Source organism: Engraulis encrasicolus, chromosome 1, assembly GCF_034702125.1.
Source record: "Engraulis encrasicolus isolate BLACKSEA-1 chromosome 1, IST_EnEncr_1.0, whole genome shotgun sequence".
Lineage (NCBI taxonomy): Eukaryota > Metazoa > Chordata > Actinopteri > Clupeiformes > Engraulidae > Engraulis > Engraulis encrasicolus.
This window is the reverse complement of record NC_085857.1, coordinates 13,211,198-13,227,786: the sequence shown is the minus strand read 5'-3', so window position 1 is coordinate 13,227,786 and position 16,589 is coordinate 13,211,198. Positions and strand designations below refer to the sequence as shown.

Sequence of the window (16,589 nt, the reverse complement as noted above, 5' to 3'; positions counted from 1 at the left end):
ACATTCAGGCTCATGAGATTTGAGACACCTCTATTAAAAATCTCTGTTTGTTTTAGATGAATGAACACATTCTAATGAAAGATGAGGATCTTAGCATTTAAATGCAACTTAGTGCATATTTTTATGTGCTTCAGAAGCTGAGATATTTAGGTTTTTATAGGCTGAGAGCAGCTTTTCTTAAAAAGGGCTCAGGCATTCAGCACCCTTTTTTGCAGGTGCCTTAGGCGTCAATGGGTTAAAGGGACACTGTGCAGGAAATGGTCAAACAAGGTACTGCAACTATGCTGCTCATTGAAACTGGGCTGCCTATTGCCAAATTTGATCTTTACATGAAAGTTTACTAAGTAATAAACAAATATTTTCTAGTATGGTCCAAGTACAGTCATTTTTGCAGCTAAAAATTCAAAATGGCGGACCATGGAGAAGATCCCCCTTTTCATGTATGAAAAGTGCAATTTTTCCAGTCATAATGAATACTTAGAATTTGATGCTGGTGGTAAGTATTCATAAAAAGGTAACATTAGTGAATGGGCAGCATGAATTCTGGAAATAAACAACTAAAAATCTCACACAGTGTCCCTTTAACGCTCTGGTATGATGCCATGCCATGCTGCAGTGGGAAAAGGGTTGTGTATAAGTCAAGCTTGGGCGCAAGAAAACAACAAGGCCCTTATTTCCCTTTATTTGAGCACGTCTCATAACTCAATATGGAAGCCAAGGCCCTCATCAGGTCCGGTTCTAGTCAACTTGGGGCCCTAGGCGAGCGCACCCCTTTCCCTTTTTGTGCGTTAAAGACATTGTCATCTGTAAACATAGCGCCATGCATCTGATGATCGAACACAGCTAATCTGCGCCGAGTCCATGCATAATCATTATCAACGTGTTAAGTTTAACCCCTTAAGTTATAGTAGTTAACTTTCACTGTCTATTACAGCGTGCCACAGGAGGTACGGCGTACATTAAGGAGCTGCAGAGTTTTGTTTTGTTTTGTTTGACATTCTAACTCTGTGGGACATTTTGGGCATTTCTGGCGCCCCCAAGACATTTGGTGCCCTAGGACAGTGTTTCCCAACCAGGGGTACGTGTACCACTAGGGGTACGCGAGCACACTGCAGGGGGTACTTGGAAAAAAATAATTTTAACAAACATATGGAGCTTAGTTACATTGGGATGGAGAAAGCGATATAGAACTTGACTTAGGGGGTACTCATGGCACAATGAAAAGGCTTGGGGGTACACAAGACAAAAAAGGTTGGGAAACATTGCCCTAGGCGACTGCCTGGTGTGCCTATGCCTAGTGCCGGCCCTGGCCCTCATTTGTCTCCTCCTGTTCTTTTCATGTCACAGAGGTATTGAGGGTAGATAAAGCTCCTCTTACCTGCAGCATTTCGCCTGGAGAGCATTCTCCCATGAGTCAAGCTCAGGGGGTCATGGAGAGAGAGAGAGAGAGAGAGAGAGAGAGAGAGAGAGAGAGAGAGAGAGAGAGAGAGAGAGAGAGAGAAAGACCTCACTGTGTGTTTCTTTTTTTCTCTACTTACTTTTATGGCACAGACACTGAAAGTACGGTAGATCCTTACATGCAAATGTCTTCATTTATAACACAGAAGCACAGACAAGTGTGTCTCCTTAAAGGGGTATGCCACTATTTTGGGGCTTACTGTAATACAGTTAAAATCGTTGGCTGGGGTTTATAAAGGTGGTAAAGTGTCTTATTTTTCATGTTAAGCGTTGTCTTGCTTTTAGACAAGTTAAAAGAGGGCGTATGTAGCTAAGCTAGTGAAAGTCAATCATGCTACACCGATCCACTGACTTTCACTAGCTTAGCGACATGCTCCCTCTTTTAACTTGTCTTAAAGCAAGACAACGGCTTACATGAAAAATAAGACACTTTACCACCTTTATAAACCCCAGCCAACGATTTTAACTGTATTGAGCCCCAAAATAGTGGCATACCCCTTTAAGGTGTATACCTTAACTGCATTGTGTGTGACTGTAACTCACAATCAGGCATGAAAAGACAAGGAAAGAGAGAGATATTGTTATGGCCCTTGTTCTTCATTTTCTCTACTTTGTTTCATCTTATGGCACAGAGGCGTTGAACACAGATATAGGCCTACGCCAAACTGTCACTAACGCACAGAAACACTGAATACTCCATAAGTCAGGCTTGGGCGTGAGACTTTTCTTTTTTTCTTTTATTATATGGCACAGAGACACGGAAAGCAGATAAGAACTGTCCTGCCCTGGTTTAATGGAGGTGGAATGGCCCTTTAGACGTCTATAATATTTTCATTTGTGAGGCGGGAAGAGGCAGAGGCCCTCCATTTTTCTTTACAGGGCTTCGTTTTACAATACAGTTCAGAGATAGGAGATCACAAAAATGTCACTTCAGTATGGAGACTCTCCTGTATCTGTATGTGGCCTGTATATTATTACAGAGGCAGTCAAGGGGGGGGGGGGGTGTTGAAAAGAACAGAATACCCTGATCAAGACCCACATCCTCTTTACACTTCAAGTGGGTGACACATATAAACACAAATGAATAANGGAAGCGAAGGACAGCACTCTTCAGATTTTTTGTGCGTGGGCGAATAAACCAAGAAAAAGTCTGAAGAGTCCTGTCAAGTTCAAGAGTTTATTTGCCATGTCAACAAAGTTGATAGGATTTTTTTGTTGCATATCCCCCAACATCAAAACAAAACAAATATGCTACAAACAATGGACAAGACACACAGCTGCAAAGCACATACAACACATATAACAATGGGTAGACACAAACAGAGGGTCCCGGCAGACATTACACAGCAGTACAGATTATGCTAAGATAATAAAGTCCATTAAGGGTAAAGTGCATAGAGAGTGGAAAATTGTGGTTGGTTAAGGTGTCTGATAGTCAGTAGGTATGTGTTGTTCTTAAATCTGGATGTGGATGATGAGATGCTTCTATATCTCTTGCCTCTTGTCCTTTACGTCCTTCATTCATATATGTTTTATGTGGGACTCAGCACCCAGTCAAGAACTGTGAAAATAATTAGCCGATAATGTGAGTGCGTCTCCTCCACTTTTGACATATAAACACAAAGGAAAGGCTTACACATCATGACGTCAAAGATCAGTTATGAGATGAGGCCCTTTCTTTTCGGCCTTTTTTGTGTCTTGTCTGTGTGGGCAGAGCGGAGGCAGAGAGGAGCTCACACAGAGGAGGAGCTCACACAGATAACAGTCACATGTACACCATAGTCAACACAGTCATATTTTCAGGTTACAAGAACACAGTTGGACGAGGCCCTTCCTATTCTGACTTTTATCAAGTCAAGTCAAGTCAAGTAGGTTTTATTGTCAATTTCTTTACATGCACTGGTCATACAAAGAATTTGAAATTACATTTCTTGCTTTCCCATACAGACATAGACTAATCTAGGTAAGGACATAGACAGTATAGACATAGACAGTACTTATACATGGACTTATGGTAATAGTAGCATTTTGAAGAAAAATAAATATTAAAAAGGTCTGTCAAGTACACCAGCAGCAGTGTGTGTGTGTGTGTGTGTGTGTGTGTGTGTGTGTGTGTGTGTGTGTGTGTGTGTGTGTGTGTGTGTGTGTGTGTGTGTGTGTGTGTGTGTGTGTGTGTGTGTGTGTGTGTGTGTTTAGTGCAGGTAGAAGGTGCGGTGTGCGTCTGTGTGTGTGTTCGTGTGTCTGTGTGTGTCTGTGTGTGTGTGTGTGTGTGTGTGTGTGTGTGTGTGTGTGTGTGTGTGTGTGTGTGTGTGTGTGTGTGTGTGTGTGTGTGTGTGTATGTGTGTGTGTGTGTGTGTGTGTGTGTGTGTGTATGTGTTTAGTGCAGGTAGAAGGTGCGGTGTGCGTCTGTGTGTGTGTTCGTGTGTCTCTGTGTGTGTGTGTGTGTGTGTGTGTGTGTGTGTGTGTGTGTGTGTGTGTGTGTGTGTGTGTGTGTGTGTGTGTGTGTGTGTGTCAGTGTGTGTCAGTGTGTGTATGTTTGGGTTTAGTGCAGAAAGTGCAGTGTGCTTGTGTGTGTGTGTGTGTGTGTGTGTGTGTGTGTGTGTGTGTGTGTGTGTGTGTGTGTGTGTGTGTGTGTGTGTGTGTGTGTGTGTGTGTGTGTGTGTGTGTGTGTGTGTGTGTGTGTGTGTGTGTGTGTGCATGTTTTGAGTTAGTGCAGGTTGAAAGTTCAGTCACAAGTATAGTAGTGCAGGTGGAATGTTCAGTCGCAGATATGGTGGTGGGGGATGGGGGGGGGGGGGTTGTCAGTGGCCTTGCTGGCTAGAGGCTGACAGTGGAGGGAGAGTGGGTTGAGTGTTCAGCATCTTGATCGCTTGGTGCATTGTGCTGCTCGCCAGCCTGGTGGTACGGGAACGGAGGCGCCTGTACCTCTTTCCAGAGGGCAGGAGGCTGAACAGTTTGTGTGCAGGTTGGCTTGTGTCTTTGATGATCATCAGTGCTTTCCGGGTGAGGCGTGTGGTGTAAATGTCCTGCAGGGAGGGGAGTGGTACTCCAATGATCTTCTTCGCTGTGTTCACAACACGCTGGAGTGTCTTCCTGTTTTTCTCCGTGCAGCTTCCTCCCCACACTGTGATGCAGTTGGACACGACGCTCTCTATGGTTCCTCTGTAGAATGTTGTCATGATGGAGGGTGTAGCACTTGCCTTCTTTAGTTTGCGCAGGAAGTAGAGACGCTGATGGGCCTTCTTCGCCAGTGATGTAGTGTTGGTGGTCCAAGAGAGGTCGTCGCTGATGTGCACTCCAAGGAACTTGGTGCTGCTCACTCTCTCCACAGCATAGCCGTCGATGGTCAGTGGTGGCAGTTGTTTTTGGACCCTTTGGAAGTTGACAACAATCTCCTTGGTCTTGTTGACATTCAGCAGGAGGTTGTTGTCTTTGCACCATCTGGCCAGCAGGTCTACTTCTTCTCTGTAGTGAGTCTCATCGCCCTTGGTGATGAGGCCCACCAGTGTTGTATCATCCGCAAACTTCACTAGATGGTTAGTGCTGTGGGTCGTTGTGCAGTCGTGTGTCAGCAGCGTGAACAGCAGGGGGCTGAGAACACAACCTTGCGGAGCCCCCGTGCTCAGGGTCAGGGTGCTTGAGGTGTTGTTCCCTACCCGTACTGCTTGTGGTCTTTGCATCAGGAAGTCCAGCAGCCAGTTGCAGAGGGAGGTGCTGAAACCTAGTTTGTCCAGTTTTCTGATGAGTTGTTGTGGTATTATGGTATTGAATGCTGAACTGAAGTCAATGAACAGCATTCTCACATATGAGTCTTTATTGTCCAAGTGGGTGAGGGCTGGATGGAGGGCAGAGCAGATTGCATCCTCCGTGGATCGCTTGGCTCTGTATGCGAACTGGTAGGGGTCCAGGGTGGGGACTTTTTAATGACAGAGAGAGAGAGAGAGAGAGAGAGAGAGAGAGAGAGAGAGAGAGAGAGAGAGAGAGAGAGAGAGAGAGAGAGAGAGAGAGAGAGAGAGAGAGAGAAGTGCAGCACAGGTCACAAAGATAAGAGATGTCATCAAAATGAGCTACAGTACCAGTTCTCTGTTAACAGCTAGCTCAAACCCTAATTGGGAATGACAAAAGGAACCAGTGATTACATTTCTGTGGTGATCTGGATCACGATCCGAATCAAGGATTTAAAAAAAAGATTCTTCACCATTGTGGGATAGGGTGAATTTTGAAATTCAAGTTTCTAACTCCACAAAAAGAAAGTAGAAAGACTTGAAAAAATAAGGGTGTGACAGTCAAGTGTCCTATCAAACATATTCATCCTAGATTTTCTTTCTACGGTGGCCTTTTCATATTGGGGCCATTCCACAGAAATACTTTCATTGCATAGCCTTAAGAGAGAGAGGCGTGTTTGAATGGGGTGATTTATTACATGGAAATGTACTGTATAATGCTTAATCCCTGTATTCAATAATATAAAAACCTGTGAAATCACTGTGTGTGCGCGTGTGGGTGGGTGTATGCGTGGATGCGCATGGGTGTCTGTGTGGGTGTGGGTGCGTGTGTGTGCATTTTTTTTTTTTTACAGGAGTCTTCCAGGCCATGGACAAGTATAAAAGAGGAGAAGTCACCATGAATATGCACCAGGTGAGACATGCACACACACACACACACACACACACACACACACACACACACACACACACACACACACACACACACACACACACACACACACACACACACTGCACTGTATGTGCAAAATTGGTACCGGTATATGATTCATTAAGTAAACAGAATACAAATATTTGACATTTGACATTAAGTCACTATTGACGCAACTGCTTTCACGTCTGGGTGTACTGTAGCACACAAAGGTATGAGGAAACACTTGGCACAGCTTTAAACACACAACTTCATTTCCATACACACCTAACCGGTTTACGTATTATATCTTATCTGTAGTATCGAGAGTGAAAAATAATACTTCCCGTTGTTATAATTACCTGTTATTAAATGATAGCAGGTAATAGGAGTATAGAAAAGTAATGCTCTGTGCAAAGGGCTCAGTTGACATGTACCCAGGGAGTGGGGTCCCAGAATTGGGTCCTCATTACATTGTATTGGGGGAGGCCTTTCAGATGACTGTCTCAGGTCCAGCCAAAGCTGTCACCAAGCCTCTTGCATTGCAATTGCAGAGCTGGAAAAGAGTTTTGATGTAGTCTTGTCTTGCCACATTCATGTGATGGGTGTATGCACATTCACACTGTGCCAAACCTACTCTTGTTCTCCTTTCTGCCATGTCTCGACTTTAGAACAATGCAAAGTATGTATGTTGTACAGTATATCTGTTAATCTTTCTGTCGTCTGGTTGTTTTTCGCTTGTTCTTTTTTTCATTTTTTAGTTTAATGAAAGTTATTAATTTCCCATGTATCCGTCCCAAGTTAGTCTGTGTTTACATTTTTTAATTTAGCCTACAGAATTTTAAATGTTCGTTTTTTTAATTTACAGAATTATACTAATTTTAGCTGCCCATTTCTTTCTTTTGTCCTTAGTTCCTTTTCTTGTCGATGAACGTCTGAGGAATTGAACACTTGCGGCAAAGGGCATGCTGACGCCAGGAGAGAGAGATGGCACCAAGGACATGCAAGGAAACAATGTGTGAATCCGCAGGATTAGAGAAGAAGAAGGGTAGCCTTTCTCACAATGTCCCATCTTGTTTTTTCCTTTATACTTTGTTACACTCACAATGTACCTTTTTTGTGTATACTTTGTAAGCACTCGCTACTGTGACTTTCTCCATCATTATTACAATGTCTGAATCAGCAGGCATAGAGGAGCGGAATAGCCACCCCAATGTATCTTTTTTGTTTTTGTTTATATGCCTTGTTACATGCTCCATTGAGACAGTTTCTCTGCCTTTTACAATGTGCCGATCAGCAGGCTCAGAGGAGAGGTGTGACCATTCTCACAAGTTAAATTAAAACTTCATGTAAACGTAGCCAATGTCAATTAGGCCTACTATGTTACACTCTGTCATGAATGTTTCTCATATCATACTCAATTATGGTATACAGTTTTATCCATCACCTTTTCCTTATGGTGCTTGAAAAGCCAATTAAAAAAGATTTACACTGATCGTCATTCTTGACTAGATACATTACCACATGTAGATTATATTATCACATTTTACAGTTACATTTTTTTTCACATTCCTTTCTTTTTGTATACATTAAAAGGTGTTAGCTTGTGAATTTGGGGGGAAAAAACGCTGTTCGCCACGCATAACCCATTTAAACATACAGGCTCATAAATGTGGTTATGGGGATAACCTTGAGAAAATGTTCTGTCGGGTTGCTGAGAGTTGCTTGATCTGCTTTATAAGATGAAAACAGAAAAAAAGGTAGGCTTCATTTTACAGCAACTTATAATATGTCCGATTTGTGTCCTGATGGGTACGATTTCCTGAAGACAAAAATGTACATGTCGTTCCCCCAAAGTGTAAAAATAAAGAATTGAATGAAATGAGCATATGAACAAAACAAAAATAAACCTTAAAGAAATCATATGTCTATGAAATAAACTTGATGAGGAGCGGTGTGTGGCATACACTGTGTTCTGTTTGCACTTCATAGGCCTACAGTTTTCCTATACCATAAGAGAGACCAGAATGAAACACATACATTGCATTACATTGCACTTAATTGGATTTTATCCATAGCGACTTACAGCTATTACAAGACATTGGTTACAGTCATTGAGAGTAAATAGAAATAGTTCTATTTACTCTCAATGGTTACAGTCCTATGAAGCGAGGTGCGGTTAGGTGCATTCCTCACCTCAGCACACATTCTCCCTGGTGAAGAAGTGGGATTCGACATGGCAACCCTCAACACATCCTCATGAAGCATAGGGGACCATGTTCCACATGCTCTCATTTTCATTTTTCATTTATCCCTTATTTAGCCAGGATGGTCCCATTGAGACTACAGTCTCTTCTGCCAGGGAGTCCTGGTCAAAATGGCAGCATACATATAGTTACAGACACAGACAAACACATAGACAAAAAGGAAAATAAATGTACAAAAAACACATTAAGAAGAATAAGTTTACATAAAACGTATTTTGGGATAAAAAGTAGCCTATGTGCTGCATATAGAAACAATGACACTCCTCTTTGTATACTGTATTAATTTCCCTCTTAAAAGTCTCTAATGAGGGCAGAGAGTCCATACATAATATCTTCTGCAACTCATTCCATAGATATGGGGCATAAAAAGAAAAGCCGATTTTCCCTAATTCAGTGCGAGGAGTACAAGACTGTAGTAGTAACTTCACCAGTAGCCTATTGCCAGGAGAATTATAGAGTAGAGTATAATTTACACAAGGTGTTGGCTTATGTCATTTCATGCTATTCTATTTCTATTATGTTGTGAAAATGAATGTCCCATTCAAGTCATTGTGACATGCAGCACACACACCACGTAAATTGAATTTGCCAAGCCCAGCCCAGTCTCTAACCCAGTGGTTTTGAAAGTGGGGGCCGGGGACCCCTGGGGGGCCGTGAGAGGATGCTAGGGGAGCCGCGGCAGGTTGGGAGAAAAAACCATAGCAAAAGGAAATAATTATTTGAATAAATTGAATATCTAATGTACACCAAAATAAACCTAAAATACTCTTTACTGAACTGCATAATTACAATCTATTGTATCTCTGAACATTACTATTCTATGCTATTATTTCATATCCCAGTGTGGTACTGACTGACCACCAGGCAGAAAAATAGTGTAGCACGAGGGGGGCCTTGGCTGGAATATACCGGTCTATGGGGGTCCTTCCCATGGTAAAGTTTGGGAAGCCCTGGTCTAATGAACAAAAGCCTACACCTCAGTCATGGAAGATGATGGAATATGGAAGATGGAAGAGTGTCCATCTGCTGTGTCAGGCATTGGAGCCTTCCATAGCTGCAGGTTTATGACTGTTCACTCACTTAACTAGTAGGCCAAAATAAATATAAGGTAAGTTCACAACCCCCTTTGTCCAAAGTGATTCAGGAACGGGCCATGAAAGTTCAAGTCACATCATGGGATTCTCAAAGATTGGCTTGAAGGAACTCATTATAAGAAAACTAAGATGTTATATTATTGCCATTTTTATTTATTATTATTATTATTATTATTATTATTATTGTTGTTGTTGTAGTTGTTGTATGTGGTTCAGGATGAGTATCTGACCTTTTTGTAATAGCCTATAATAATAACAACAACATTATTATTATTATATTACAAAAAGGTCAGATACTCATCCTGAACCACAGCCTGATCTTGCAGAGGTAGCAGCAGAAGCAGAGATTCTCTCTGGCAGAAGCTCCTATTCTCGCGATAATGTCTATATCCGGTTTCGAACGTCACCCAGATCCAACATGGCGGCCGCATGAGCACGTACATGTGGATTTTGTACACAGTGAAGAAAATGCAATTTTCATGCCATCGCATCGATTGTTAAGGACAATATTTACTCAATACTTGGACAAAAGAATCGTTACTTTGAGAAAAATCTAATTCAGAGCAGAAATGGTAAGGATTTCTGTCTTTACCCTCCTGTATTCTCTACTATGTTATGGGTATTTAACTGACCTAGCATAAGCTATCGACGACCTGCAAAGCGTCGTTACCTCTTTATAGAAGCGCAATAATATGGCACAACAGCTATGTATACACCTGGAATTTGCGTACTTTTACATGAGCGAATTATATCAACGCGGTAAGGCATTTACATGCGTGTTGCATCTTATGCACGAGTGCAAACATGCCCATGTTATGGTAGCATGCATGTAGCAGCATGGCACACAAGCAGCTTGGCCATAGGTCTAACTCATGTGGGGACCATTGACACTAGGTAGCGCCGGTACCCCCACCAACTGGGCAAGGCGGTGGCTGTCTTGTGTCACTGAGTCCTATATCTGCTGGGGGAATAGAGAAGGATGCCCTCATTCATCCCAGTTGCCTCCGTGTAGTGAGGGAAAGACTGGTTCATGCTGTGGGCACAGCTGACAGAGTATTGATGTGCTGCTGTGCTGCTGAGAAGATGTGTAACCTGTCTTTAGACTCCAAAGGAGAGAGAGAGAGAGAGAGAGAGAGAGAGAGAGATGTTACATCTTGAGCGAAATTAGGATGAAGGTGTCCAGCAGCATTCTAAATATTATTGTCTTCTGGTCAAGATGACAGCGCTCCCAGTCGCAACCTCTCAAAGACTCTGTTGTTTTTGCACAGATCAGTGAGATGCTTCAATCACAGTGTACTTGTAATTCACACGGCACGCACACACTCACAACACATAGGAACAACAAACAGTATTCTACATACATTCACGTCACTTACCATCTCTTTCTCAACCTATTGCTTGTCACACCCATAGCCGCACAGAAAGAAGAAGTCGTTTATCGACAAGAAGAATGCGGTGTCCTTCCACCTGGTGCACAGGAGTCAGAGGGACCCCCTGGCCGCCGACGAGAAGGCCCCGCAACACGTGCTGCTGCCCGCCAATAAGGTGAGAGGAAGAGCAGAGCTCCATCCATTCACTCATCTTCATATGGGGGTCAATTACGTTTTTTGGTGTCAGACAGTACAGACTGAGCCCTGAGGAAGGTCAGTAGACCGAAAGCTTGGCCTATTATTAAAAAGAACACAAAGGGGATTAAGTGTGCAGACATTTTTCTTTCAATTTTACACAGTTGGTGTCAGACAGTATAACCACAGCTAATGCCCATAAATTAATTAATTAATGTACTGCAATGAATATGCTTCTCAGATGATCCACTAAGGAGAAAAAAATGATCCATACTAATAGTGGCAATAGCTGTGGTTGCACCACCCTGACGCGTGCTACTACTAAAATGTAATTCACACACACACACACACACACACACACACACACACACACACACACACACACACACACACACACACACACACACACACACACACACACACATATAATGTCGCACTGATGCATCAGATGCAATTCCACAGTATTAGACTTTTATTGACATGTCTTCCCCACCTCCTATCTCTCCCTTTCCCCCTCCCTCTCACTCTGACTTCCCCTATCGCTGTCTGTCTTTCTCCCTCTCCTGACGTCCCTTTTGTCCCTTTTGTCTCCTTTTTACTCCTCCTCTCTCTCTCTCTCTCTCTCTCTCTCTCTCTCTCTCTCTCTCTCTCTCTCTTTCGTTTTTCACCCTTTTATCTCCCTTCTTTCATCTCTCTCTTCCTCCTTCCATCCCTCTTTTTCTTCCTACCCGTCTCTCTCTAACTCTATTCTTTCTCTTTTTCTCTCTCTCTCTCTCTCTCTCTCCCCTTCTCCTTCTCCCCAGGTGGAGGTGGAGAAGCGTCGTGAAGAGCAGCGTAACTTTGGCGTGTTCTTCGATGACGACTACAACTACCTTCAGCACCTGAGGGAGACCCAGCAGCCCACAGAGCTGGTGGCCTCCTCCTTCCCCCGCAAGGCCGCCCTCCCCCTCTCCCGGCGCACTGAAGAGGGGGGCAGTGATGAAGAGGAAGAGGAGGAGGGTGAGGAGATGGAGATGGAGGTCCAAGTCATCCCAGTAAGTTGAAACTGGATTGCCGGTTCAATGACTCTGTCAGTACACAGTACATCTGTGCTGCATTGCCCATAATTAGGGATGCACTGATACCACTTTTTTGAAAACCGATACAAGTACGAGTACATTCATGTGTGTACTTGCCTTTTTACTTTTTACCACCAAAATTCAATGAAAATAAATGCATGGCCTTGTTTTTTTTTCCACCTGTGATATTTTTATTGTCCATTTCCATGTAGATTTAAATGTTAGTAAATGTATGAGGTGGCACTTTTTTCCATGCTGATTTCAAATCCACAGAACATGACAAGATTTTGCATTGTTTTGAGTAATAGTAGTACTCATAGCTGGTATCGGCAAGTGCTTGACGAGTACGAGTACGAGTATAATGAGCAGTATCGGTATCGGTGCATCCCTACCCATAATTGACAATTATGTTTCCAAAACCGTTTCTTTGTTTCTTTGTTCCTCTGTTCAGGCTGCATCCATCAACTTGCCCTCCTCAGTGTTTGCCTCCGAGTTTGAGGAGAAAGTCGGGCTCCTCAACAAGGCTGCACCCATCTCAGGTAGGTGTTGTGTGGTATTACAACTTTTAATGGGTGAGCGGTTAGGGCGTCAGACTTGCATCCCAGAGGTTGCCGGTTCGACTCCCGACCCGCCAGGTTGGTGGGGGGAGTAATCAACCAGTGCTCTCCCCCATCCTCCTCCATGACTGAGGTACCCTGAGCATGGTATTGTCCCACCGCACTGCTCCCCATGGGGCGCCACTGAGGGCTGCCCCCTTGCACGGGTGAGGCATAAATGCAATTTCGTTGTGTGCAGTGTGCAGTGTTCACTTGTGTTCACTTGTGTGCTGTGGAGTGCTGTGTCACAATGACAATGGGAGTTGGAGTTTCCCAATGGGCTTTCACGTTTCACTTTCGTTAATGCATTATTCTCAGATTCAAGTTCTCCTAGTTACAACACTTTGCCTCTGTAGAGTACAGTACACAAGTCGTTAGTATTACTGATAAAAAAAAGACGGTCTAGCACCGACATATAATCTGAAAGACGCATGCTTATACGCCCGTTTTAGCCGAGACATAGAAACATTCGTTCTTAGACATAGAAGTTTTGTATTGTGTAATGAATGCCAAATTGTCTGTTAATAAACATATCTCACAGACAATAATAGACATCAGTCTGGACTTCAGCATAGTAGTTTAGCACTGTTTAATTGATGTTTGATTAAATATCAAGTTAAATGAATAAACACAAGATAAAAACAATAAATTACTAAAAGCAAGCAATTTTGCTACATTCCACAAGTACGCTACATTTCTTGGTTCTGCCTCATGAAGAGAATTGTTTATCTCGCAGGCCATATGCCTCAGGCTGGACATAGACATAGTAGTTTAGCACCGTGTAATTGATGCTTGATTTAAATATCAAGTTAAATTAATATACGTGTTGTCTCACCGACTGCAGGCCCCAGACTGGACATGGATCCAGACATCGTGGCCGCTCTGGACGAAGACTTTGATTACGACGACCCAGAGAACATGCTGGACGATGACTTTGTGGTCCAGGCCAACTCCGCAAAAGCTACTGGGTGAGTGCAGTGACCCAGTGGAAATTGGTTTCAGTATGGCAGTGTTTCTCAAACTCTTCCTGCCATCCCCCCCTCCAGAGGAAGGGTATCTGCCTGCACCCCCCCTCAAGCAAAATGATTACGAAAATACAAATAAATAGGCCTTAGTAAAGTTTATTAAAGCCTAATATACACATATATAGCCTACCTATGATGTTCTCTAAATATTAGTGAATAAATTAATGAATATATTGTGAATGTAAATTGAATGTGTTGACTTAATGGCAAAGCAGAATGACTTCACGCGCCCCCCCTCCAATACCTCCGCGCCCCCCTAGGTGGGCTTCCGCCCCACTTTGTAACCAAACCATCCCATACTGCAGTGTTTCTCAAAGAAACTAAGTCAGGGATGGGCAATATTTATGATGAGGAGGGCCAAGTTTTTTCATTGCCACCATCGGAGGGTCACATGACCACGGATCTGACTCCAATAGGCAGTGTTGGAGGTGCTGTTGGTTGCTCACTGACTGCCCATATTGTTTGGAAGGAATAGAATATTCTATTCTACTCAATACTCAATTGGCCAACAGTACTATTACAACAGATTGATTCAGTATTCGTTTTAAAAATATATGGTCGTCATTTTTTTTTAATTAGGCCTACTGTTTTATCTACAGGCCGCATTGAGTAAGGAGGCGGGCTGCAGGTGGCCCTAGGCGTCCAGTTGCCCTTGCACTAAGTCCATGTGCCTAAAATCAATTGTTCTAAGTGGGTTTTGATCTGAAATAGTGCATGGTTATTTGTGATAACTTTGTAGAATTGAACATTAAGCAATTAGAACCTAGTGCGATTTTCTTTGATGAAACGATTGATGTTCTGGAATAGTATAGTTATATTTAAATTACACAATAACTTGAAATGGTACTAAAACAAAAAGGCTGATAATCTTTGTTGTTTGCTTCAAAGTGATGGCGACGATGATGATGATGAATGGGAGGATACGGATGAAGATGAGAGTGGCGAGGAAGAGGAGGAGGGCGACTGCGACTCGATGGGTGGCTTCTCGAACGAGGATGAGGAAGGGCGGCGGGAGTTCCTCTTCATGAAGGAGGAGACGAGGAGTCGCTTCACCGAGTACTCCCTCACCTCCTCAGTCATGAGACGCAACGAACAGCTCACACTACTGGACGACCGCTTCGAGAAGGTGAGCTAGGAATTTTTTATTGTAACGGAGGCTAACTAGCAGAGTTTGGCGTGGAGCGTTAGTAAACCTCCCTCCCGAAGCCTCAATACAGTGCGGTAGTGTTGGGCTATCGGACTGGCCCTTAATCTCAGTGCGCGTGTACTGTGGGTACATTCCAATATGCGACCTTGCGTCCTCCACTTGTGCTTGTGGCCTCGCCCCGCCTCCTGGCCCCTCCTCCATGCAGAAAACAATAAAGTTTCCCAGCTGTCAGCCTAGCCAAAACAACTTTTGGGGGACTATTCTTCATTCACCATCCAGTTTGCAAATGAGAAAAAGACTTTACAATTGAGCTTTTGCGAGATAATGAAATATAGTGCTGTTGCCAGTGATGTCATCATGACATATTACTTCCTGGTACGAGGCCACAAGCACAAGTGGAGGACGCAAGGTCGCATATCGGAAGACACCCTCTGACTCCCATTGCCGAAGAGATGTGGTTGATGAGGTGACAGGTTGGCGCCCCGAGGGGGTTGAACCAAAGAAGGTGGATCTAACAAGAAGCATCATTTTGTTTCTTTTCCGGTATCCCCTTTATGTCGGGTGAACGCCCCTTTAGGAGACCTTTGGTTAGGAGACCTTCGGAGTCCTGAGGTTGAGAATCAATGAAGTCATCGTAGCGCTGTAGATGGCGGTAGCGCATGTCTTGCGCAAACGCCTCATAGAGAAGAAGAAGTAGGGGACAACGCCCCCTTAGGAGACCCAACTTGAGCACACGCTTTTGCATTGAGTCGGCGTGTTTTGCGTTATCTTGGTTTGATTCAGTATTTTTGCCTCCGTCGCACGAGGAGTGTATTAGCGCAGCATGGCTCACTGGGATTTTCTCAAAGTGAAGTCTCCTTGCCTTGCTAGGAAGAGTAACACATTTTGTCGCGGATTTCACCAAAGAGTATCCAGTAACTTGTTCCAAGTGTAATTAATAATTGTATATTCCTTGGTGAAATCCGCAAAAAAAGGGTGTTACTCGTCCTAGCAAGTCTAAGACACTTCACTTTGAGAAATGCCCACTGGGTACTAGGGCTGCATCCGAAACCTGTGGTAGCACTAGGCACTGCCTCCTTACCAGTAGCTACCACTCGGCACCCTGGGTGCATCCCAATATGTGTCCTTGCCTCCTCCACTTGTGCTTGTCTCCTCGTCCCGCCTCCTGGCCCCTCCTCCGTGGAGAAAACGATAAAGTTTCCCAGCTGTCAGCCTCGCCAAAACAACTTTTGAGGGACTGTTTTTCATTCACCATCCCAATTGCAAATGAGAAAAAGACTTTACAATTGAGCTTTTGCAAGATATTGAAATATAATGCTGTTGTCAGTGATGTCATCATGACGAGAAGCAAGTGGAGGAGGCAAGTGGAGGAGGCAAGGTCACATATTGGGATGCACCCCCAGTCCCATAGTTTCTATCAGGGCTTGACATTAACATTTTCGGTTGCCGGCCTCTGTGGCTAGTGGTTTTCCCGAGTCGCTAGCCATCCAGCTATTCTACTAGCCACAATTATGCTGTACATCTAACCTCAGAGGAAGAGGTGCTTAATGCAAGAAAATGAGTGCATGCCGGGTTTCTACATGGAAATAAAACAAACAAATAGAAACTGAGTAACTGAGCTTTTTCTTCAACTTAAATACAAACAATTTATACACAAGGGACAACGTGCAGAATATACGCTATTGTGATATGTCATACCATAGAATAAGCTACCTGACAAATTGGCTAGTGACACTGAAATTGT

At 43.5% G+C, this 16,589-nt stretch overlaps 2 protein-coding genes across 2 annotated transcripts in view; both read left to right on the top strand.

Annotated features, from left to right (window-relative positions):
• capn9 (calpain 9) overlaps positions 1–8,016 on the top strand; it is a 36,299-nt gene extending 28,283 nt beyond the window's left edge. The window contains exons 20-21 of the mRNA XM_063197727.1: positions 6,038–6,096; positions 7,006–8,016. Coding sequence (XP_063053797.1) covers positions 6,038–6,096; positions 7,006–7,032 — 86 coding nt within the window. The 3' untranslated portion in view covers positions 7,033–8,016. The remainder of the gene's footprint in view (positions 1–6,037; positions 6,097–7,005) is intronic.
• A 1,850-nt stretch (positions 8,017–9,866) lies between these two features.
• ltv1 (LTV1 ribosome biogenesis factor) overlaps positions 9,867–16,589 on the top strand; it is a 33,853-nt gene continuing 27,130 nt past the window's right edge. The window contains exons 1-6 of the mRNA XM_063198331.1: positions 9,867–10,026; positions 10,868–10,999; positions 11,823–12,053; positions 12,529–12,616; positions 13,518–13,641; positions 14,587–14,824. Of these exons, the coding sequence (XP_063054401.1) occupies positions 10,024–10,026; positions 10,868–10,999; positions 11,823–12,053; positions 12,529–12,616; positions 13,518–13,641; positions 14,587–14,824 (816 nt within the window). The 5' untranslated portion in view covers positions 9,867–10,023. The remainder of the gene's footprint in view (positions 10,027–10,867; positions 11,000–11,822; positions 12,054–12,528; positions 12,617–13,517; positions 13,642–14,586; positions 14,825–16,589) is intronic.